The sequence below is a fragment of the Cetorhinus maximus genome, chromosome 11 (genome assembly GCF_964194155.1).
Source record: "Cetorhinus maximus chromosome 11, sCetMax3.hap1.1, whole genome shotgun sequence".
NCBI classification, from domain to species: domain Eukaryota; kingdom Metazoa; phylum Chordata; class Chondrichthyes; order Lamniformes; family Cetorhinidae; genus Cetorhinus; species Cetorhinus maximus.
In genome coordinates, this window is record NC_135889.1 from 9,595,066 (window position 1) to 9,619,108 (window position 24,043).

The window sequence follows — 24,043 nt, forward strand, 5'->3', positions numbered from 1 at the left end:
CCAGTGATGTTCATGTCCAATGAAAGAATAAAAAGACATGAAGGGTGTACCATTCTTTTTAGGATTATTACTTGCTCCAAGACAGTGAGCATTCCCCCATACACTGTACACATAAAATGATGTGGTAAAGGAAAGTCAACCTTGAAGTGGGGAGTTCCACCAATAAATCTACAGCAAGTGTGAGTTAAACATGATTGGCCCTCAAGCCATTACCTGGTATCAACATGGTTCTTTGCTTCTCTCCACCCAATATTGTACTTTGAGCATCCCCTCCTCATTCCTAATAAAATACACGGACCTATCTGCGCTGATGCTTGCTTGGTTCAGGTCATGTTGCGCTGGTTTGCAAAAGAGTTCACTGCCGAATCCAGCTCTCTATTCCTGACTCATCAAACAAAAAAGTGTCCGATTCTGTGGCTGGGGTAAAAGAGGCTGATTTAGCAGTATAGCCATGGTGAACCTTGGCCTGAAATAACAGCCAGTCTGAAGGCTGCTTATATAAATGCTGAAAAATAATTGCATATTAGGTATTGACAGGTTAATTTGCAGGGCTATGGGATACAGCAGGGCAATGGGACTGACTGGACTGCTCTACACAGAGTCAGCATGGATCCGATGGGCCAAAAGGCCTCCTTCTGTGCTTACGGCTCTATATAACACCCATAATGACATCACAATGCCAGCCAATGAGTTAGAGGTGGGCGGGACTTGTGGCTTTATTTTCCAAAACTACAGGTTTTCTTATATGCAGTAAAATATGTAGTCAGTGGAGGATAGTTACATAGTGCAAATTAAGTGCATAACATCAGTCCTAGTTACTGCCACCAGTGCAGTCTCCAGGTGTGATTAAGAGGGGGAATCACCTACCATCCTGGTTGGGACTTGTGGGGTCACTATATGCAGCAGTGGCATTTTTGGTTATTCTACCATGCCTTCCCCCAACCACCAGCCCCCATCCTCCCCCTCAACCACTGATAATTCATCTTTTGCATCTAAACTCCAATGGCAATGCAGGGTTTTAAAAATTTATTCTTTCAGAGGATGTTGGCATCGCTGGCAAAGCCAGCATTTACTGCCCATCCCTAACTGCCCTTGTGAAGGTGGTGGTGAGTCGCCCTCTTGAACCACTTCAGTCCCTGTGGTGTAAGTGCACCCATAATGCTGTTTGGAAGGGAGTTCCATATGTTTTGACCCAGCGACAGTGGAGGAACGGCGATATAGTTCCAAGTCAGGATGCTGTGCAGCTTGGAAAGGAACTTGCATGTGCCACACTATCACCGCGTCATCTAATAGTTTTATGGATAGCAGCAACCATACCTACTTTCTTAAGGGTCAGTTTGTGGAGAGGGTGGGAAACATTTTATGAGACATTCATATAACTTTGGCACTTTGGAGTTAATTACCTTGCTGTCGTATTTTTAATGTATTTGCGTAAAATCTTTTGTGCACTGGTTTCATGTTTTGATTAACCTTTTTTTATTTTCAGTGGAATAACAAATGCATTAACATTGTACATATTGGAAGCTTACATAAATATAGCAACTGGTGGGCCTCCGGAGGAAACTAAAGCCTCAAGTCAGTGATTAAGTTCACTAATCTGCATTGACAGCTTTGCTAAAGCTCCTTTTAAAGAGAAAAAAAATACAGCATCATTGGATGGTGGGAGGGTTTGTTCATATTTTAGTCTCAACTTCTGTGGACAAAATAAAAAATCTGATACAGGAAGTGCTTTCCTCCCCCCATTTAATTTGCTAATTATCTCAGACTTAGTCCTTCTCCATCTCCTTAAGCTGTTCCCACGATTCACAGGCAGCTGTTCATCTCACTGACGCAGAGAAGTGCCAGCCGCTATACTGATAGCAGGACAGATCGCTTTGCTCTTTATTAGCCGCACAACTGGCAGGGAATTGCGAAAGAGAGAGAAAGGAACTTGACATTAGTTTTGCATTGTACCTTACTAAGTGTGTCAAATTACCAAGGGCACCTGCAGTTGCACTGAAGAACTGTCTCCACGTTAGACTGGACACAAGTACAAAAACCTCTTTCCTAGTTCCTCAGTGCCAACATCATGTGCTGCATGCGCGTCAGGATTGTTACAGCCATGCTCACAAGTTCCGTTTCCAGTGGTTACTTTCTCCCAGAGTAAACTGCATTACTCACCTGGGTTCTGCGAAATGTGCAAACTGCTCAGGTCTTTGGGCAGACCGTTTGTTTTGGGACTGGAGAGAGGGGCACAGGCTGAGGTGGCACGAGGGGGCCGCTTCCCTGGGACCTTGACTGTAGTCCGAAGGAGGTCGATCTCCTTTCCATGGACATTCTGCATGTAATCCTGGTCGGAGATATAGAAAAATGCTTGTGAAAATGTCATTTAAAATGGTCCATTTTTTAGAATTAGTCTCGCAAATAAAAACTGCAAAACAAATACAACAGGAATTTAAGTGCATTAAGCTAATAAGCCTTTTGCAGCAAAAGTAAAAGGACTGTATTCACCAAATATGACCCCCACTTGCAAAAAAAATCATAAGCTCAACATCCTTTTGTCCAAATTTCACCCAAAATTATTCTTTTTTAAATATCAAATAACTTAAAATGCCATACAGACTTGGATAAAACCATTTTAAACAAACACCTGATTTTGAAAACATCTTTTATTTTCTATTCTGACTAATTTTATTCTCCCCTAAGCAGCCCAGTTACTGGCAGAGATATTTACCAACATCAAGCCCCAGTTATTGCATGTGCGACAGAATCTCAAATTCAAGTCAGCTCATCCTGGTTTTCATGTGCAAATGCTGTCTCTATAATCAATTGTGTCACTTGTGTCCCAAGTACTGATCAGAACAGAAAGATCTTAACAAGACACAAGGGCAATTCAAACCAAAGTACTCAAACAACTCTTAACAAGTCACTGGAGACTACTTGATGCAAGTCTCCACAAGTGTGGTCCTTGCAAACCTCTGCCCCATAACAGCTTGAAAAGAGTAATTGCAAACCCATTTGCATTTATTGCTGTTCATCATCCCCAAAAACGTAACCGGGAGGGCCTCTGGGCCATTGTTCCTCTCAGAGAGCATCAATAAACTAGGTGACTGGGTGCACAAATCCACCCTCTTTGCTCCTATGCTGCTGCTTGTTTTTACACTGGGCTCCTAATTATGTTGCATCTATTGCCATCCACTTAATTAGCTGCATTAATGTGATTTCTTTTCACATAGTCAAGCAATTAAGAGCTATGATTGAGTTTCATTCAATTAGCCTCAACAAACATGCTAATTGATGCCCCAGATGCAAATGAGGTGCGATGAGGGAAACCTGCTAGCGATCCGCGATTCTGTCACAAAACCACGGCTCTCTAAGCACTGACAGGGCGACAGCAGCAGCAGCTCCGATACCTCCAGCTCAGCCCCCTGCTACTTCTACTGCACAATGAACTGGTGCCTTGCTAATCGACACTGCCGATTAAGAGGAGGTTGGAGAAAAACAGACACCGTGCATTAGTAGATCGAAAGAGTCAAGAATTCCCACACACACTCCTTAAAAAAAAATGGTGCCTCAAGACTCTTATTGAATAAATCTGCCTCTTTAAAGGAGAGTTGTTGCTGTCTTTTCCAGGGCGAGGGCAGGTCTCAGACAAGGGCAACATGTGGAACTGGTCCAAAAACTCCAAAGACAACAGTGACAGGGAGAGTTTGTTAAGTTTTACGATTGCAGTCAAACTATAAGTACAAATAACGTGAAGAGTCAGAAGCAACTGGCAGCAGTGGCATGCCCTGATTTTATATAAACACGGCAAGGTTTCCCCATCAGAGACTTTATCATGCTAATGCTGTCCTCTGTAAGCAATGAAAGAAAGCAGCAGACCATTACCATGGCATTGTTCATCAACTGCTGACATACACCAACATCCCAACAGCAATCATGATATAATGTGAGGGCATATTAACAGTAATCAGGACATACTATGAAGACAAAGAACACTGAATAAAAGGGGCTGCTACTTGAGCTTTATTCTTGGAATAAAATGGAAACCTGATCTTGCTATATTTAAGAAACAGATGAAAGTCTTACAAAGGCACTCAGAATTTGGTGGAATAAATATATTCCTTTATGGGGTTTTTCTGTGTAATTATGTACATGCGCACACACACACACACACACACACACACACTCTTAACATTTATCGATATGCTAACAAGAAAATAATACAGAATTGGCATTATAAACAATTTAGAGAAATTATAGCGATTTTTTTCAAACTTCTCGCGAAGATTCCTTGATAGATCAATCAATGATTTATAACTTCATCTGCTCCTTCATAGAGTGCCAACACTCTTCTCTCTCCATAGGGTTTAGTGAGTCAGGATCCCGATCTATTCCACTGTGGCCTGTGGTGCCTCTCAATCCTTGAAACAAAGGGTGGCGATCAAATATCGAAGCTACAACAATTGCCAACAAGTCAAAGATTCGGCTATCCATCTCATCAGCCTACAGTACAGAACAACATCCAAGAGGCGCTCAAGAATATACTGGTCAGAATACCTAGAATTTAGGAGGAGTGCAGAAGTCCTGTTTTCTACCCCTTCCTTGTCCATGGAAGTGTGGACTTGTTGAGTTGGTTAAAGTGGAAAGATCCGCCAAACGTTGGAGCTGTGATTGTGGCCGACAAAACAGACCACTAATCTCCAAAAACTGCAGCATCCAGTCTAGCTCAATGCAATATTAGGAGGAATATACCAGGTGGAATGTAACAAAATGATAGCAGAAATGCAAATGTTTCTTCAGGAAAGAAGAAATCTGTATTTATACAGTGCTTTTCACAACCTTGGGGCATCCTGAAGTGTCTCACAGCTAACAAGGAACCTTTGGAGTGCATTTACTGTTGTATTAGATGGAAATGTGGGCGGCCAATATGTACACAGAAAGGCCCCACAAACAGCCAAGTGATAACGACCAGACCATCTGTTTTTATTTAGCAATATTGATTGAGATAAATACTGGCCAGAACGCCAGGCAAACTCCTCTGTTCTTAGGTGAATAATGCCAATGGATCCTTTCCATCCACCAAAGGGGGCAGATGAGGTCTTGGGTAAACACGGCGGTGGGGGTGTGATGTCAGATGGTAGTGGTGAAGTCCCAGAGTAATGAGTTGGGATATAATGTTTGCACTGTTTACAATCTTAATCTCACTGCACTAATAACTTTGCTTCATTCCCTGCCCTCGAATGCATTAAAAAATCTTTATATCAAGTTTTTTTTTCCCTCTATCACACATTACTTGGCGATTCAAGGGGCAGCTGCTTTCAGGTGCCCTGGCAAACATTTATCCATGAGCCAACGTCTTTAAGATTACTGACCAGATGAACTAGTCATTGTCATTGTGGGATCTTGCTGTGCGTGTATTGGCTGCCAGATTTCCTGCACTATAACAGTGACTACACTTCAAAAAGTAGTTAATTGGCTGTCCAGCACTTTGGGAAATCCTGAAGTGGTGAAAGACACTATAGAAATGCAAGGTCTTTTTTTTTGACCGACATCAATGAATGTAAGTGACGTCAAGTAATTCATCCTGCGATTGCCTCCTTCCCTCCTTTTTGTTCAGCAGGAGCGGAACCACTGACATCTCCTTGACACCCTCCCCTTGATGCTATAACCAAGTCTAACAGCTTGTGTGGTACTGAGGCCTGTAGTATTGAGGACGCATGTCCTTCAGCATAGTTTGTTGATAAAACAGAATGTACTAACCAGGTTCATCTTTAAAACAAAGCTGTCCTGAACAGGGCTGGCATCTTTTCTGATGTGGAAAGCAGAGTGCATGGATGGTTTGACTTGCAACAGCTGCTTTGCTGCTGGTGAAAAAGCAAGGGCTTGCATTTGATACAGCATATTTTACAGCCTCAGGATGTCCCAGAGCATTTTGCAACCAGTGAATTAATTATAAAGCTGCTGTAATGTAGGAAATGAGGCAACCAGTTTGTGCACAGAAAGTTCCCACAATGACATAACGATCAGATGATCAGTTATAGCAATGTCAGTCGAGGGATAAATGTTCACCTTTGAAATAATGCTGTGGGATATTTAACTTCCACCTGATTGGACCTTGGTTTAACATCTCCAAAATAAGTCCAACAGTGCAGCACCTACTTAAGCCTCCAAAGTGGGAATTGAACCCACAACCTTCTGACTCTGAGGCAAGAGCTCTCTTCACTGGGCCACAGCCAGTACCTTCTTTATTCTTAAATTCATAATCAACCAATGGCTCCATATTATAAAAGTAAAGGGGTGTTGGAAGGGTGGTAGTCGGGGTGCGGGGGTGGAGGGTGGCTACTGGATGCGAAGGCTATCTTTTATTTTAAAGAACAGTCTTTTGTTGTCCTATTTACATTGTTAAAAATTCCTGACAGCTCATTCAAAAGCCTGCCTAACTGGTGCAAAACCAAACAGATGGGAGTCCGATTCCTGAATGTGTTCTCAAACAATGTATTTTCTCCCTGTGATCTTGGTTTGTGATTTCCCTAATGTAACAGAAAATCTTCATCAATAATATTTTTATCTCCTGCACCAGCTTCCTTAATTGTCTGGTAACTGAAATTATACTTAACAATCTAATTGTGTGGACCTTCGGGTGTCATTAACAATTAAACAACTCAAATTAGGGAAAGCACTAATTGGGAAGCCAGGACAGTTGGGTCTCTCGCTCTCATATAAGCAGCATACACGAAAGCTGGCTTAACATTTCTGCAATATCTGTGCATTTTATCTTAACAGCAGATTAGTATGGGCTGTACATAGCATTATATCCTTCACAAAATTCATATGATTTATTCATATGAAGCTAAATACTTGAAGGGGAAATATGTACAGGGCAGTTGACAAAGAACAGGGGAGTGGGACTAAATGCTTATAGCTCTTTCAAAGAGCCAGCACAGATACAATGGGCTCAATGGCCTTCTCCTGTTAATTCCATATTTAAAATAAAAACCACATATAAAACTCTTAGCGGTTGCTGCCTTGTTTATTTTACCTCTCCACTACTTCCAACTAATAACACTGGAAAGTCTGTGGGAAGTTGAAGTGCCTGGAATTACGGGAAGATGGTTATAATTTAACATAATCTCCAAAGTGGTTCTTACTGCTGTGCTCGTTGAGAAATCAGAATCTGCTTCACATCCATTAGGACGTAAAATGCAATTAGCAGCGAGCTTACTGGACTGAAGGCTCTTGGGTTAAAATCTGCAGTGCACACCTGCATCTGGATGTCATAGCACGTGCGGCTGCAGTTACAGTTCTGCATCAGTGCACATGCATCTGAGTATGCGAGTCTGTGCCAGTGAGCACGTGGCTCTGACTGAAAATCAGAAATGGTACAGACCTTTATCAGCTACCCTGTGCTCATGGACACAGGTACGAAGTGTCAGAAATAACACCTATGCACAGGTATTGGTGACTCCAGCTGTGTACAGCTGTGGGTGTGGCAGTGATTCTAGCTGTGTACAGTTGATGATGATTCCTGCTGTGTACAGGTGTGCATGTGGCAGTGATTGCAGCTCTGTACAGGTGTTGGTCTGACAGTGATTCCATTTGTGTACAGGTGTGGACATGTCAGGGATCCCAGCTGTGTACAGGTGTGGAAATGTCAGTGATCCCAGCTGTGTACAGGTGTGGACATGTCAGGGATCCCAGCTGTGTACAGACGTGGACATGTCAGGGATCCCAGCTGTGTACAGACGTGGACATGTCAGGGATCCCAGCTGTATACAGACCTGGACGTGTCAGGGATTCCAGCTGTGTACAGACGTGGACATGTCAGGGATCCCAGCTGTATACAGACGTGGACATGTCAGGGATCCCAGCTGTGTACAGATGTGCACATGTCAGGGATCCCAGCTGTGTACAGTTGAGGAGATGTCAGGGATTCCAGCTGCGTAGGGGTGTAGATGTGGCTGTGGCCACAGCTTTATATGAATAGGGCGGAATCCAACTTTAGCATGGGTGCAGAATGGGGCGGGGGTGCCTGTTATACATGTGGTCCGATTTTCCTCTTTTTTGACTTTTACACTGGCTTGTCATGAGGACTGATGAACCCGCTACTGCCCGTCCTGTCCCCATACTCAATTGGAACTTCATCCAGTATGCGCATGGCTGTCAGTGCAGTTCAGGACTGGTATGATTATAGCTGTGGCACAGCTTGTATCAGTAACAGTGGTCAGAGTGCAAATGTGATTGGGGGTGTACCTCTGCATTACGCGTGGTGAGGGAGAGAATAGAGAGAGAGGCAGAAAAAGAGAAGGTGGTACTGTACAAGGTGTCAGCCATGGCCTGGAGAATTGCTGTCTTCTCCCTGAATCAGAAAATTGTAGGTTCTCACTTCAGAGACTTGAGAGCATAATCTAGGGAGTGCTGCGCTAACAGAGGCACCGTTTTTCAGACGAGACATTAAACCGAGTCCATATCTGCCCTCTCAGGTGGACATAAAGATCCCATGGCATTATTTTGAAGAAGAGCAGGGGAGTTTTTCCTGGTGGCCTAACATTTATTCCTCAAACAACATTAGTAAAACACAGATTGTTTGATCATTATGACATTGCTGTTGGTAGGAGCTTGCTGTGTGCAAATTGAATGCCACAGTTCCTACATTCCAACAGTGACAACATTTTACTTCATGGGCTGTAAATGTTTGGGGACATCCTACAGTCACAAAAGGCGCTATAGAAATACATGTCTTTCTTTTACAGGGGCAGAGAATTGTCAAAACAAAAGACAAACTGACCCATATGTAAAGCTGTTTTTACATTTTTTTGATTAAGCAAGGCCCTCTCTAAATGGAGACTTTTCAAAGCTATGGTTTAAGTGCGATGCTAACAGTGAGAGGGTTTGTTCTACGGAAGGTGTACAGTTGCTCAATCCAGGAGAAGAGACACAAGGACAATTGACTATTTCAGAACAGCAGAGTGTAGAGGCATCAAAAGTGGGGCTTGGTTGTCATGAAGGAAGGAGGCTTAGTCCACAAATTTTCTGCAGACCGAGCAAATAGCAAAGCAACTTATACAAGCAGGACCAAAATCCTGTATATCAACACACTGTTTGACATAATAAGACACATTAAAAACACTACAAAAAACAACCATGAATTGGCTGTGGCCAGAAAGTAGGAATATTCATTGAAAAGAAACTTCAAAGATAAAATAACTACTGCAAGCAAAACAACAGCTGGTTCAAAGAGTGACCGGGACCAATTTCCCAAAAAACTTTAAAGTTTTTTTGATTATAATCAAGACAAACAGTGTCTGGAAAAGATGCAAAACAAGCAGCCGACCTGTGTAAAACTGTCCAGGTTCCCGTTGCTTCTGGAGTTCAAAGGCATAATACACAGAGCCTGCAGCTAATGTGAGGCAGCGCTAATTTTAAAGGCATAAAATGCTATAAACTGGCCTTGGGGGCAGACAGCTTCGAAGCGAGTTGCACCTAAATAAGACATGGTTCATTCAATTCACAGCTTAGCCTAATGTAACAATCAGCTATGTCTTGCCTAAAGTTGCAGCAGAGAAATAGCCAATACTATGCAGCAGCTAGACAAGTGCACGAGAACAACTGCCAGATTGCTTTTTGATAGACAATATTTCACGTATGCCAGACACTCAATATGAACAACAGCGTCCAAAGTAAATGCAATCAAAATCAAAATACAAAACCACACAGCTTGCATTGGTTTTATTTACACTCTTCTTGTCACAGCGCACCTGAATGGAACCTGTCATTTGAACGGGCCCCTTACCTGAACTAACCTGACCTTTGAGTTAACCCATCACCTGAACGAACCTGACCTTTGAACTGACCCGTCACCCGAACTGATCCGTCACCTGAACAAACCTCACATTTGAACTGAGCCATCAGCTGAACGGACCTGTCATTGCATGGTCTGCAAAATCCACAGGTCTATCTTTGGGGCTAGGCTGCATGGTTTAAAACAAAAATCTGTGCTGAAAATCACATCCACTGAAAAGGAGCAGCTTTCTCTCCGAAGTTACATTGCTCTAACCTTTAAACACCATCGCCTTTATTTCGACAAACTAGCCTAATCCTTTTATAGGTCTTTGGCCAAAACTCACTGCACCATTCTATCCTATTCTGTACCAGAATACCAACTTCTCCCAGGGTATGCAAGGCCATCTCAATTCTAGTGATCACAGCATGACTAAGTAGGTTATTAAGGATCCATGTCCTGTCCCTGTTAGGAATTTTACTCTTCTCAAAACCAGTTGTGTTTGTTATTTTTTTCAAATGCTTAAATCTCAGCAATAAAAGGATGAAAAAGGACATGAACTATGCAGTTAAAAGCTCTTGTTGATTCAATAAATGCAAATTTCCAGAATGATCACTTCCATTTCTTACTAAAGTACAAAATCAAATTCTGCATGTGCCAGGCATAGGCTTCAAGCTACAGTGAGCTGCCCGGTTCTGCTCCTGGCACAGCACCAGTGCACAGGGACACAACTCAATGCTTTAAATCGTCCACGAGAAATTTATTGTACATTTTTTTAATTTCAAAATTGCTCCAGATGGAGTCATCACTTTGACAATCGCCCCCCCAGCTTTACTTTAATCATGCTTCATTTCCGTAAAACAAGAAATTTAAACATTAGTGCAAGCTGCCAATAGCATAAATGGCTGCAAAGGAAGAAGGAAGCTCAATGGTGTCGCTAGTTATTGCAATTTTTAATTGTAATGATTAAAAATGCACTGATAGCACAACAGGGGCAATATTAAATTCCACCAAAAATAGTCAACACTGCAAAGCTCACGTTATCTAGCCATCCTTAAAAAGAGTCAAATGCATGCAGAGTTACATACAGGCGCACAGTCACGCGCACGCAAAGAGTCACACGCAGGGTCACACAGAGTCCATGGCATACACGTAATGAAGAGTCACACACACACATGTACATATACACACATAGGCACGAGTGCATGCGCGCGCGCGCACGCATACAAACACACACACAGGCACGCACACACACAAACACACAGTGTTTAAATCCATTCACAGTCATAGGTTCAAGTAAAAGCACATGGCAGATCATATCAAACAGCACGTCCCTTTGGCTGTTCGCAATAGGCAAAGTACTGACCGCACTCAACCAGAGTTGACGTGCCAACCAATCAGCACCCTTCTCTCATGCAGTATAAATTGTTGCTCCCTTTGAAATTTGGTATTCTTGCGTCTGTCCTGATGAGTGCTAGATGAAAAGCTTTGACAGCATGTCTCTTTTTTCAGCAATATCAAAGTGGATTGTGTATATGAGATGCTAATTCAAATAACACTTCAATTTAATTTATTACTGTTACATGAAGACATGGACTAGCCCCTCCGCTAATCACGATGGCTTGAGGAGCATATGCACTACCTGGTGTAAAGCACAGTCATCCAAACAAATCGGTTCCAGGTTTAATCACAGGAGAAAACAGATAAGGGAGGTCACTGGGCTTAGCTCAAATAGCCGGAGTATAAAAATACTTAGAGTCTATATCATCTATTTGCTCAATGAGGTGAAGGTTTTGAACTCTAACATTGTAACCCCAAACATCACACTTTCCTTAAATACGTTTTTCCTGTTATTTTGTTAAATTTTCTCTTTAGCCATTGTCTCTTTATGCTAGCCTCCTATTACACTTTTAAGGGGTGTTCAAATCATTACTGGCTCTGCCTTGTTTAGTGTCTTGTAAACTTCTATAAGGTCCCTCCTCCAGTGCCTCCCTTCAAAGGTGAACATCTCCAGGCTGGGATTTTCTTGGCAGGGGGTAAGTCCCGATATTGGGACAAATTTTGGTCCCCTGTCCGTGTGGACAGGCAGTGGGACTGCATGACAATCTTTGTAGCGACAGCCTCTTAATTGGCTGCAGCCGGCCACGCCACCCTACACTGCTAGCCCTATCAGAGGACTGGCAGCTTTGCCGCACCACCAAGGGAGGTGGCCTGCTGCTGAAGCTGCGAGGAGAATAAGAGGGCATCTCCATTTTGAGCCACTCTCACACGGGAGGGAGGCAAATCTCTTCTCTGCTGGGACCAGGCAGGTAGGCCCCGGCGATCAGAGGGGTAACTTCTCCATCGGTGACGCTGGGACCATGGGGGCCAGTGCCTCTGCTGGTCACCTCCTCGGGCCATGGAGCATACGTATATGAAGTCCCTGTCCACCCCCCCTACCCCCGCCTCCCGGGGAGCCATTGGGAGGCTGCCTCCATGCAGCTGGCAGTCTCCCCACGTGGCGGGGGGAGGGGGGGAAGTGAGGTTTGCTGCTCCTCCGGCGACAAAATGGGCCTATTATTATTCAAATTGCAGCCCACCTCCAGTCAACAAACAGGTGAGCTGCTGTTGTTCCCACCGCTGATAAAATGGCTTGGTGGCTGGACTGCATCAGCAAGCCCAGCATTTTACCAGCTCCCGCATTACCTCCTAGGCCAACACTCCAGCGACTGGTAAAATCTTGCCCCAGTTTCTCTGATCTGCCTTTGTAGCTCAAATCTTCGTTGCCATGAATCAGCTTTTCCTGGTATGTGCTAAATTAGTCAACAGAGGAGTAGGGGTGGTGGTGGTGCAATCTGGTTAAAAAGGTAAATCACAGAATCATAGAATGGTTACAGCAGAGGAGGCGGCCATTTGGCTGGTCATGTCTGTGTTGGCTCTCTGAAGAAGCAATTCGCCTAATGCCACTCCCCTGCCTTCTCCCCGGACGGAGCCTTGCATATTCTTTCTTTTCAGATAATAATCCAATTTCCTTTTGAAAGCCTCAGTTGAATCTGCCTCCACCACACTCAGTACCTTTGAGATCCTAACAACTTGCTGCGTGAAAATTTTTTCCTCATATCACCATTGCTTATTTGGCCAATTAACTTAAGTCTGTGCCCTTTGACTCTCGTTCCTTTCACCTATGGGAACAGTTTCTCCCTATCCACTCTGTCCAGACCCTCATGATTTTGAATACCTCTATCAAACCTCCTCTCAACCATTCCTTCTCCAAGGAAAATAGCCCCAACTTCTCCAACTGAAGTTCCTCATCCCCCGAACCATTTTCGTGAATCTTTTATGCACCCTCTCTAATGCCTTCACATCCTTCCTAAAGTGTGGTGGACACAATACTCCAGTTGAGGCTGAACCGGTGTTTTATACAAGTTCAACATAACCTCCTTGCTTTTGTACTCTATGCCCTTATTAATAAAGCCTAGGATGCCATATGCTTTATTAATTATACTCTCAACCTGTCCTGCCACCTTCAATGATTTACGCACATATACACTCAGTCCCACTGCTCCTATACCCCTTTAGAGTTGTACCCTTTATTTTACATTGGCTGGAATTTTCCAGTCCCGTTGGTGTTGAGCATTGGGCTTCATGGCGAGGGGGGGGGTTAAAATATGGCGAGACATCCAAAAATCGGTTTCACGCTGTCGAGAAACCAGTTTGCGATCCTCTGCTTCATCAGTCAATGGCAGGCCGTGTTTCCCATCACCACACATCGGGAACCTAATTTCAATACTTTAGCATCTCATTATAAGCCCGGGTTCACCAGAATCATCCAGGCATGTCGGCGTGATTGCACGCTGATATGTTTTACAACTGCACATATGCGACATGCACCTGGCGACCTGCACATCACTCGGGACTTCAAGATTTGTTTGCCCACCTTGCTTCGGGCAGCACTCATGGCCATCAGCACCAGGCTTTGCAGGCAGCACCACACCATTTTTAGGGGGGTTCACTGGCAGGTCTCTACCTACCAGACCAGCTGTAAGGCGGGGGTGGCTTTTCAACAGCTGCGGGGCTAGGGCTTGCTTGAGGAAAGGGGGAGAAATGGCCTCAGGCAAGGGAAGAGGCTGCAGGGCAAGAGCTGTACTGGGGAAGGGGGGTATCCCAGGGTGTGTGTGGGGTCACATGTTGATTTTTGCAAGTGATCTCAAGATGGGGAGGACTGAGGAGGCAGTCTCCAGAGGAGATGAGGCCAGATGGAGATGTGAGGGTTTGTATGAGAGAGTGAGTGGTGATGTCTCTTGAACTGGCAGTGAGTGCGATGCCAGTGAATGTGTGATGGCCTTGTAAATGTGTGAGTTTAGAGTGATGAGATGGCTGCCTTACCCTGGCAGCACAGATTAGATTGCTCATCCATTTTCTGCACTGGATGGCCAACCTCTTTTGTGCAGCATTGTCACTGCCCACCTCTGCCACTGCCTTCCAAGCCGGAGTGGTGAGATTGACGGGGGTAGAGAACATGACGGCGGGCCTCCGCGGTGTCCAGAAGGCAACCAGGGATGCGTCACCAAATCGAGGACTGCATTCCTCTGCTGTCTTTACCAGAGCAGTCCCAGGCTGCAAGCACTGAGGAGTGTGCGCATGGCTGGAGTTTGAATATGGTGCATTGTGTGAGGAAGTGGCGAGGTGACGGCCAAATTGGAGGCCATCCGCCAGAAATATGGCATGTTCCCTGTGGCTGCATAATTAATGAGGTGGGAATAGGACCTTACGACGTGAAAGCCCACCATTGTGGCCGTCGGGTATAGTGACTTTTTTCCTACCTGCTACTGCACTTTGTGCAATTCTGGGATGATTCCGCCCATTGTCTCTACGTTTTGTCTACCAAAATGAATCACTTCACACTTCTCTGCATTAAATTTCATCTGCCAATTGTCTGCCCATTTCACCAACTTGGCTATGTCCTTTTTACAAGTTCTACACTATTGTCCTAACAGTTCACAATGCTTCCAAGTTTTGTATCATCCGCATATCTTGAAATTACTCCCCGTGTACCAAGGTCTAGGTCATCAATATATGTCAGGAAGAGCAAGGGTCTTAACAGGTTCGCTGTGGAACCTTCCTCCAGTCTGAAAAACAACCATTAACCACTACTCCCTGTTTCCTGTCACTCAGCCAAGCTTGCTGCTGTCCCTTATATTTCATGTGCTCTAACTTTGCTCACAAGTCTGCTGTGGGACACTGTATCAAGCTCCTTTGAGAAGTCCATGTTCACCACATCAACAGCATTACTCTCATCAAAAAACTCAAGCAAGCTAGTTAAACACAATTTGGCCTTAACAAATTCGTGCTGGCTTTCCTTAATTAATCCTCATTCATCCTAGTGACTATTCATTTTTCCCCCCCCAAGTATAATTTGTGGAAGCTTCCCCAACAGCAAAGTTAAACTGACTGGCCTGTAGCTGCTGGGCTTATCTTTACACCTTTTTTTGAAGATGTGCAATTCTCCTAAGCTCTTGCACCACCCTGGAGGATAAGGTGTATTGGAAAATTATGGCCAGTGCGTCTGCAATTTTCACTCTCACTTCCCTTATTATCCTTGGATGCATCTGATCAGGTTTTGGTGTCTTATCATCTTTAAGTAAAGACACACTATCCAATATTTCCTCCTTATCAATTTTAAACTGCTTAAGTATCTAAACTACTGCCTCTTTCACCATGACCTGCAAGCCTTTTCTTCCTTGGTAGAGACAGATGCAAAGTATTCACTTACCTCAGCCATGTCCATTGCCTCCATGCGTAAATCCCTAATCAGTCCCACTCCTCCTTTTACCACCCTTATATTATTTATATACCAATGATGACTTTGGGATTCCCTTTTATGTTAGCTGCCAGTCTCTACTTATAATCTCTATCTTTGTTCCTCTTATATGCTTTATCAATTCCCCTCTGAACCTTCTATATTCAGCCTGGTTCTCAGTTGCATTATTCATCCACCTGACATCTGTCATAAGTACACATTTTCTTCTTCATCTTAATTTCTCTCTCTTTTGGCATCCAGGGATTTGTTTGCCCTACCTTTCCCCTCCGTGGGAATATACTGTGACGGTGTCCCAACTATCACTTCTTTAAAGGCAGCCCATTATTCAGGTACAGTCTTGCCTGCCAACCTTTGATTCCAATTGATCTGATCAGATCCATTCTTACCCCATTGAAGTTGGCTTTCCCCCCCAGTTAATTATTCTTGCTCTGTGTTGTTCTTTGTCTTTTTCCATAGCCAATGATACAATGATCACTATCCCCGAAATGTTCTCCTACTAAGACTTGATGGACTTGGCCCACCTTATTCCCAAGAACTAGGTCTAGCAGTGCTTCCTTCCTCGTTGGACTGGAAACATACTGCTGTAGAAAATTTTCATGAACACACTCCAGGAACTCTTGCCCCTTTCTGCCCTTTACACTGCTACTATTCCAGTCTATATTCAGATAATTAAAATCCCCCATTATGACTACTCTATCATTTTTGTACCTCTCTTAATTTCCTTGCAAATTTGCTCCTCTACATCTTTCCCACCAATTGGTGACCAATAGACTCTGCCGAGCAATGTAGTTGCACCTTTTTTGTTCTTTAGCTCTAGTCAAATAGATTCTGTCCTTGACAGAAGATCCAGAGATTACTACTTTTTAGGTCCTGCTTGTTAGTTTCCACATCCCTCCTTCGACCTGTGTTGTTGGTACCGATATTGACCATGGTTGTTGTCTGTTCACCCTTCCCCCGCAGGGTGTTCAGTGACAGCCTTGAGTCTGGCACCAATGAGGCAGCATACCATCCTGGATTCAAGCCTGAGGCCACAGAAACACCTGTCTGTTTCCCTAACTATCAAATCTCCTATCGCAATTGCTCTTCCAGTCTTCTTCGTGTTTCCTTGTACAGCCATGGTACCATGGACTTAGCTCTGGCTGCACTCCCCATCAATTTCATCTGTATTTAGAACTGAATACTGGCTGGAGAGTGGGAAGCACTCAGGGGACTCCTGCACCACCTGCCTGGTCCTTTTTAACTGCCTGGTGGTCAGCCATTCCCTGTCTCCCTGCATACCTTTAAGCTGTGGGGTGATAACATCCATAATCATGCTATCCATGAAGCTCTCAACTCATAGTTTTTCAGGATTTCTGACTGGCATATAGAAGAGCCCTTGTTAGGAAATGCATGTATGCAGTGTGAACACTTGCTGAGGCTTGAATTGGATTTTGAGAGACACTCCATATGCCAATAGCCCACTAACAACTGGTGTACACAGTCCTTAACAAGGGACCATAAATAGAAAGTAAACACAAATAAATCCAATAAGGAATTGAGTACAAATGTCTTCATCCAGATGGTGGTGACAATGCGAAACTCAGTATCACAGAGAGTAGTTGAGGCGAATCAAAGTCTATCGGGCAGTGGTTCTTATATCACTTCTTTATGGGCGCAAGACTTGGACAACCTACTGGTGTCACATAAAGAGACTAGAAGCATTCCAGCTTTGCTGTCTGAGATCTATTTGCAACATTAGGTGGCAGGACAAAATCCCCAGCATCAAGGCTCTTGCAAAGTGTTGCGTACCTGGCATTGAAAGCATGCAATCAAAGCTCAGCTTTGCTGGGTCGGTCATGTGGTTCACATGGAGGATTCCCACATACCAAAGGCAGTATCCTACAGCCAGCTGAGCACAGGAACCTGTTACCACAGGATGCACCAAACTTAGACACAAAGACAATCTGATGGCCAATCTCAGAGCTGGATCCCAATACATGGGGAAAAACAACCTTGGACAGAGCCAAATGGAGAAGTCTGCATCAAGATAAAAACAAAAAACTGCAGATGCTGGAAATCCAAAACAAAAATAGAATTACCTGGAAAAACTCAGCAGGTCTGGCAGCATCGGCGGAGAAGAGTTGACGTTTTGAGTCCTCATGACCCTTCAACAGAACCAGTTCTGTTGAAGGGTCATGAGGACTCGAAACGTCAACTCTTTTCTTCTCCGCCGATGCTGCCAGACCTGCTGAGTTTTTCCAGGTAATTCTGTTTTTGTTTTAAGTCTGCATCAAGCAATTTTGACATCTGAGGAGAACAGAGTCAAGTGTCTTCAGGACAAGTCTGCGCAGCACAAAGCCAATGCCTCCATCCATCCCTTCAACACTGACTTCATATGCAGTATTTGCAATTGGTTATGGAAATTGATACTTGGCCAAATGTCATACATGCAGTGAAATGAACCTGGGCTGTAAAGTGGCGGGAGAATAAGTTGAGATGAATAGCATCGATGCATTTAAGGGGATAGTAGATAAAAAGATAAGGGAGAATGGAGTAGAAGGATATGCTGATAGGGTGAGATTGATAAGGGAGAATGGAATATTGAGTGACTTTAAGTAAACAGAATGCGAGGAGGTTCATGTGCAGCTATAGACCAGAAAAGTCTTTTTCTAAGCTGTATGGTCTATGTAATTTCCAAAGTTACAGAATGATTTTAAGTAAAGTCTTAAAATAGCATGATGTTGAAATCCAAAGTTATAACCAACCTGAGTGTATGTGAGGATATTTCCACCAATTCAATTCTAGGAACAATAGTGCCTTACAATTGACTGCGAGTGTGAATAACCCAGAGTTTGAGAAGAGTTGGATGAAATTGCATACTTACATGCAAACTCGGATGATACGTCAAGAGCCCGTTATCACACAGCGTTACGTACTTCTTCTTCCACTCTTTGTTCAGTGACTTCCCACTCCTCTTAAGTAGCATACCCTGTGGGGGAAAAACAAAATAGATTTAAGGGAGTGTAAATGAGTTTGCATGTTAAGAGCCTACTGCAACACCGAATGGTCTCATTGGCTCCATTTTGTGGCTATACAATCCGCAATCCAACTGTTTGCGAATCCACATTTTTAAGGCCTCTAAGTCGAAGGCCTGAATGTGCCCCCTGGACACTTACCCACTCTTATAATCAGTGCCAGCATCCAAAAGAATGGCTGGTACAAGTCTCAGTGGTTGAACCCTTGCCCATCTCCTCATCCACTGGCTGGATTCACATTTACCACCAGTACGTGCTTCTCCAACACTTAGTGAGGATGAGGTGAATATAAAGTTGAAAAAAAAAAAGAAACTACAATACAAAAGCAAAATACTGCAGATGCTGGAAATCTGATATAAAAAGGGAAAATACTCGAAATATTCAGAAGGTCAGGCAGCATCTGTGGGGAGAGAAACCGAGTCAGGGTTAGGGTTAGGATTAGAACTGGAAAATGTTAGAGATGCAATAGGTTATGAGCAATTGAAAGGGGAGGGTGGTGGGAAGAAGAACAAAAGAGAAGGTCTGTGATAGGATGGAGGGCAGGAGAGATTAAATGACAAAAGGTTTCATGGCGCAGCCAAAGGGATTGGTAATGGGATAAGTATAGGCTGCGATTCTTGCTCAAAGTCAAAAGATCTTTGGCTGGTTTGTCAACTGCTGTGGGCGGGACTGGAAAATAAAAACAAAAGATGTATCCAGAGGAGGTGTGAATGGCAGGATCGTAAATAGCTGTTGTCCAAATTTAAATAAGAGGAATAGAGAGAGAAACAAGCGAGGTAAAAAAAACAAACCAGCAAAGAAAAAGGAAACAAAATGGAGGCATAGGTTATGGTTTGAAATTGTTGAACTCAGTGTTGAATCCAGAAGGCTGCAGAATGCCTAGTCGAATGATGAGGTGCTGTTCCTCGAGCTTGTGCCGAACACCAGCAACAGGTCAAGGACAGAAAGATCAGAAAGGGTGCAAGGTGGAGAATTGAAAGGAGGAGGTACATGTGACAGGGTCATGCTTGCAGACTGAGGGAGATGTTCTCCAAGGCGGTCAACCCAGCCTGCATTTGATCTCCTTCATGTAGAGGAGACCATATTGTGATTGTAAAAAACAAAACTACTTGAATGCCGGGATTCATGCTGCATCTACAATACACCACCTGGTCCTCACCCATACAAAATGAATATGCAAGTCCATTGCTCCCTCACATTTTTTAAACGCTCACTCTATGACATTATATCTATAGCAAATTCCTTACAGCATCTATTAAATGTGCCTTGTAATGTGATATACAAGGCTATAAAATAACTCTGTTAATCTATTTACTAGTTCCCTGGTTCTCTTCTTTTTTGGCTTAAAACATTGATATTAATGTTTTTGAACATTTACCGTACTTATTACCATGAAAGTTTGATCAAGTTTTACACAAAAATAAGTGGGAGAAAAAGGGAATGCAACCCACTTCTGAATGGGCGGTGCAACAGAGATCGGAGCACACACACTCATTACAGTGTCAGGTCACGGCAGACGTAGCAGGCTTGGAAACTCTAACCATATTTCCATAACATTTCTTCCTGAATAATTTGTAGAGTTATTCTTAGGCTAAGGAATTTCCTGCTGCTCCTTGTAATGTGGCAGTACAAAGGATTTAGGTCCCTTGATTAGTGGAGCTGACACAGTATTTTGTTGCATGCAATGGTTCCTCAACATTTTATTTCTGGAGTGCCTTCTTCTGTACATTCCCCTCCAATTACTCTAAACATGGTTCTGCCATATTTTCAGCAAATTCACATGAAGTGAGTCATTTACAAAAAAAACATGGTCAATTTGTGTGCGCCTCAATTTTGATGGTCTGACACCCTTAGAACCTGGGTTCAAATCCAGACCAGCCTCCTGTGTAAGGGTTCTACAGAAAATAAGTGGGTGCACTCTAATCCTGGCCTCTGCCGAAAGATGATCAATCTGAAATGTTAACTGTTTCTCTCTCCCGAGAGGCTGCCTGACCTGCTGAGCATTTCTAGCATTTTCTGTTTTGATCCCAGTATGCTGGTCGATGCAGACTCTGGGGTCCCAAAGGAAAAGTGTTCTGTTCCCAAGCCATAACATCCTTCACCCTGATCAGCAACAAACCATCTTATAAAATAATTAATTCTCCTCTCTTTAAAGCAGTCACTGATCTTAGGGGTACATCTCCAAAGACTGTACTCTTGTATTTCATTCAAGTGGCCATTTTCTACACTTGATCCTAGACAGTGAGTGCAAGCAGCCATGTCAACCACGGGGTGTTGCACTGGGCCTCAATGTTTCCTCACCCACAGCAGCTATCTTGCCATTGGCACCTCCTCCGGGCACATTTTTTGCTTCTTCACCAATCCTTTGGCCTTGCACCATGAAACCTTTTGATTTACACTGTGTCTCCTACCAATGCAATAGGGCTATGCAAGATGGCCACTGATACCCGCCTGTGCACATGCACAGGTCCGCGCATGTGCAGGAAATCAATGACATCATTCTGCTGCACCCAGCTCGCCAAAGCTTTCTCGTTCTGTCAGTTTGAGGGGCAGGGTGATGTGTGTAAGCCAATCAGAGCTACTGGTGTGAGGCTGAATGAATCATGTGTGGTTAAAAACAAAAAACTACTGCGGATGAAGGAAATCCAAAACAAAAACAGAATTACCTGGAAAAACTCAGCAGGTCTGGCAGCATCGGCGGAGAAGAAAAGAGTTGACGTTTCGAGTCCTCATGGCCCTTCAACAGAACTTCAACAGTTCTGTTGAAGAGTCATGAGGACTCGAAACGTCAACTCTTCTTCTCCGTCGATGCTGCCAGACCTGCTGAGTTTTTCCAGGTAATTCTGAATCTGTGGTTGTTGCAGTTCAGCACCTGCTGAATGAGGACAGCATTGTTAACAACCAAGGCTCAGAGTGATATCGCGAGCAGGTTAAACCATCGAATTGGTGTCTGGGATAACAGCCTGCTGTACCCTTCGGTGGCCTCCTCCGATCTTGCAGAGCTGTGGAGCCAACGTCGTTGGGTGCAAGGTGAGTTTTTTGTAACTGGTGTGGAGACGGGGTTTTTTCTGATGTTTTCTTACAACGTCTGCATTTGTTTAAAATATCTTTCAAAATTCATGGGAAAACGCCTTTAATAACTGTTTGATAAGCATCTCTGCTCCTGGCTGCTGTCTACTCTGTTGCTTGCAATGACGTCACGGAGTAAAACACTAGAACTGCGCATGCACGGCATTGACAACAAACACAGCCTTTGATTTAATCTCTCCTGCCTTCCACTCAATCACAGACCTTCCCATTTATTCTTCTTAGCACCCTCTCCCTTTTCACGTGCTCGTGATCTATTACATTTCTAACTTCTATCAGTTCTGATGAAAAGGCATAGATCTGAAACATGAACTCTCTTTGTTTCTCCACAGATGCTGCCCGGCCCACTGAGAATTGCCAGCATTTATGTTTTGATTTCAGATTCCCAGCATCTGCAGTAATTTGCTTTTGTAGAGAGAGAGAGAGACAGAGGGAGAGAGAGAGAGAGAGAAAGAGAGAGAGGGTACTTTCCCCCATTAAAAATAGCCCATGTGTCCTGATGGTTGCTGAAGACAAGTGGCAAAAAATTTAAATGAAGATTTTTGAAAATTTACTACGTGTGGTTCTTGTAACACATTATTTCACAGCCCTGCAGCAGCAAATTAAATCTAACTACATCTAAAAGAGTCTTTAAAATAGCAGCATATCTAGTAAGTAATGACAAAATCGACATGCCACTGCTTCAAGATGATGGATGTTGCCTGCAGTAACCTCTTCACCAGTGTAAGCATAAACAAGTTTGTTACGTGAGAATAAGTACCTCTGAATGAACCTAATGCTCCCCCCTCTACAAGGCCGAGGGAAATGGGTTCTCCAGCAGCATCAGTGATAATGGTGGAATAAGATAAGCTGATTCTTATCACTGAGGTGCAGGCACACTTCAAAGAATCAGCCTACAGATCTTCTCTATTAAGGCCATCCCATAGGTTTTATCAGAGGATGTATAAAGCTATGCCTTGCCTTGTGTAATCTGATGGCTATCTTGTCCACCTGTCCTGAGGGAGCATGCTTCTGAACAGTTCCCAAATACATGGCTTTCTGCCTGAGGGTTGCAGGGGTCAATCGTGTGCCACAATGGGATTAATACAGTTCTAGCCTAGCCAAAAGCAAATTAGCACAAAGGACAGAGCACTTGGGATACAGGAAGAACTCTGCATTTAAACAAAGCCTGAGCTCTCCAATGGCTCAGACAACATGCTGCGATTTGCAATCACACATGGAAAATCCAAGCTCGAGTGATCGGTTTAACCCAGAGCTGAGCTTCAAGCCCGATATCCACAGGATTGAGGTTAGAACTTGTGCAAGGCAAAATAACAAGAGTACAAAAGCAATAAAGAAAATGGCAAGGAAACAGTGCCAAGGATAGATTGTTGGAAGCTTTTTTAATTTGTCATCTTCTCCTGACATAAAAGGAAAATTGGTAAGCCATGTATAATATTGCTTGGAAGGCATGAATACTTGGAATAAAAACAGAAAATGCTGGAAAAATTCAGCAGGTCTGGCAACATCTGTGGAAAGAGAAACAGAGTTAACATTTCGAGTCCGTATGACTCTTCTTCGGGGTTCCAAAGAACAGTCATATTGGACTCAAAACTTTAATGCTGCTTCTCTCTCCACAGAGGCTGCCAGACCTGCTGAGTTTTTCCAGCATTTTCTGTTTTTATTTCAGACTTCCAGCATCTGCAGTACTTTGCTTTAATTTATGAACACTTGGAAGACTTGTAACAGCAAGTGACAAAATAGGAAGCAGGAATACATTTGCAAGTTTGACTTTTGCTTTCTCCTGTATAATTCAGCTTTAAACAAGAGTCTTCCTGCTCTGGGCTAGCTTAATTTCCAACTCTGCTGCAAGTGGACACACTTTCCAAACCCGTGACCTCTACCATCTAGGTCAAGGGCAGTAGATATATGGGAACACCAACACCTGGAAGTTCCCCTCCAAGCCACTCACCATCCTGACTTGGAACTTCACTGTCGCTGGGTCAAAATGCTGGAACTCCCTTCCTAATAGCGCTGTGGGTGTCCCTATACCACATGGACTACAACAGTTCAAGAAGGCAGCCCACCTTCCCAAGGGCAATTAGGGATGGGCAATAAATGCTGGCCTAGCCAGTGGTGGCCACATCCTGTGAAAGAATTAAAAAAGAGACACCAGACAAGGTGGCAAGTATATTCCTCAGTCAGTTTCTAGATTGTATGTGAACTTTCAATTCCTGTTATTGTACCCATGAGGGAAAGGTGAAGGGACTGAACTGTTAAGTCTACAATACTTAAATAATGCAGAAAACACTTTGTATGAAAACCTTGTATATATAACAAATGTAACCAATAACTGAAAATCTATCACTCAGCATTGCACTTTACCTACCAGCAATGATAAAA

The 24,043-nt window shown here is 43.6% G+C and overlaps 1 protein-coding gene across 3 annotated transcripts in view; it reads right to left on the minus strand.

The window, feature by feature from the left end:
• The window catches only part of agap1 (ArfGAP with GTPase domain, ankyrin repeat and PH domain 1), a 662,670-nt gene that overhangs the window by 200,467 nt on the left and 438,160 nt on the right, over positions 1 to 24,043 (minus strand). For all 3 annotated transcript variants that reach the window (XM_078551515.1, XM_078551513.1, XM_078551514.1), the window contains exons 10-11: positions 18,424 to 18,528; positions 2,161 to 2,329 (exon numbers count right to left, since the gene is read on the minus strand). In XM_078551515.1, the coding sequence (XP_078407641.1) occupies positions 2,161 to 2,329; positions 18,424 to 18,528 (274 nt within the window). The remainder of the gene's footprint in view (positions 1 to 2,160; positions 2,330 to 18,423; positions 18,529 to 24,043) is intronic.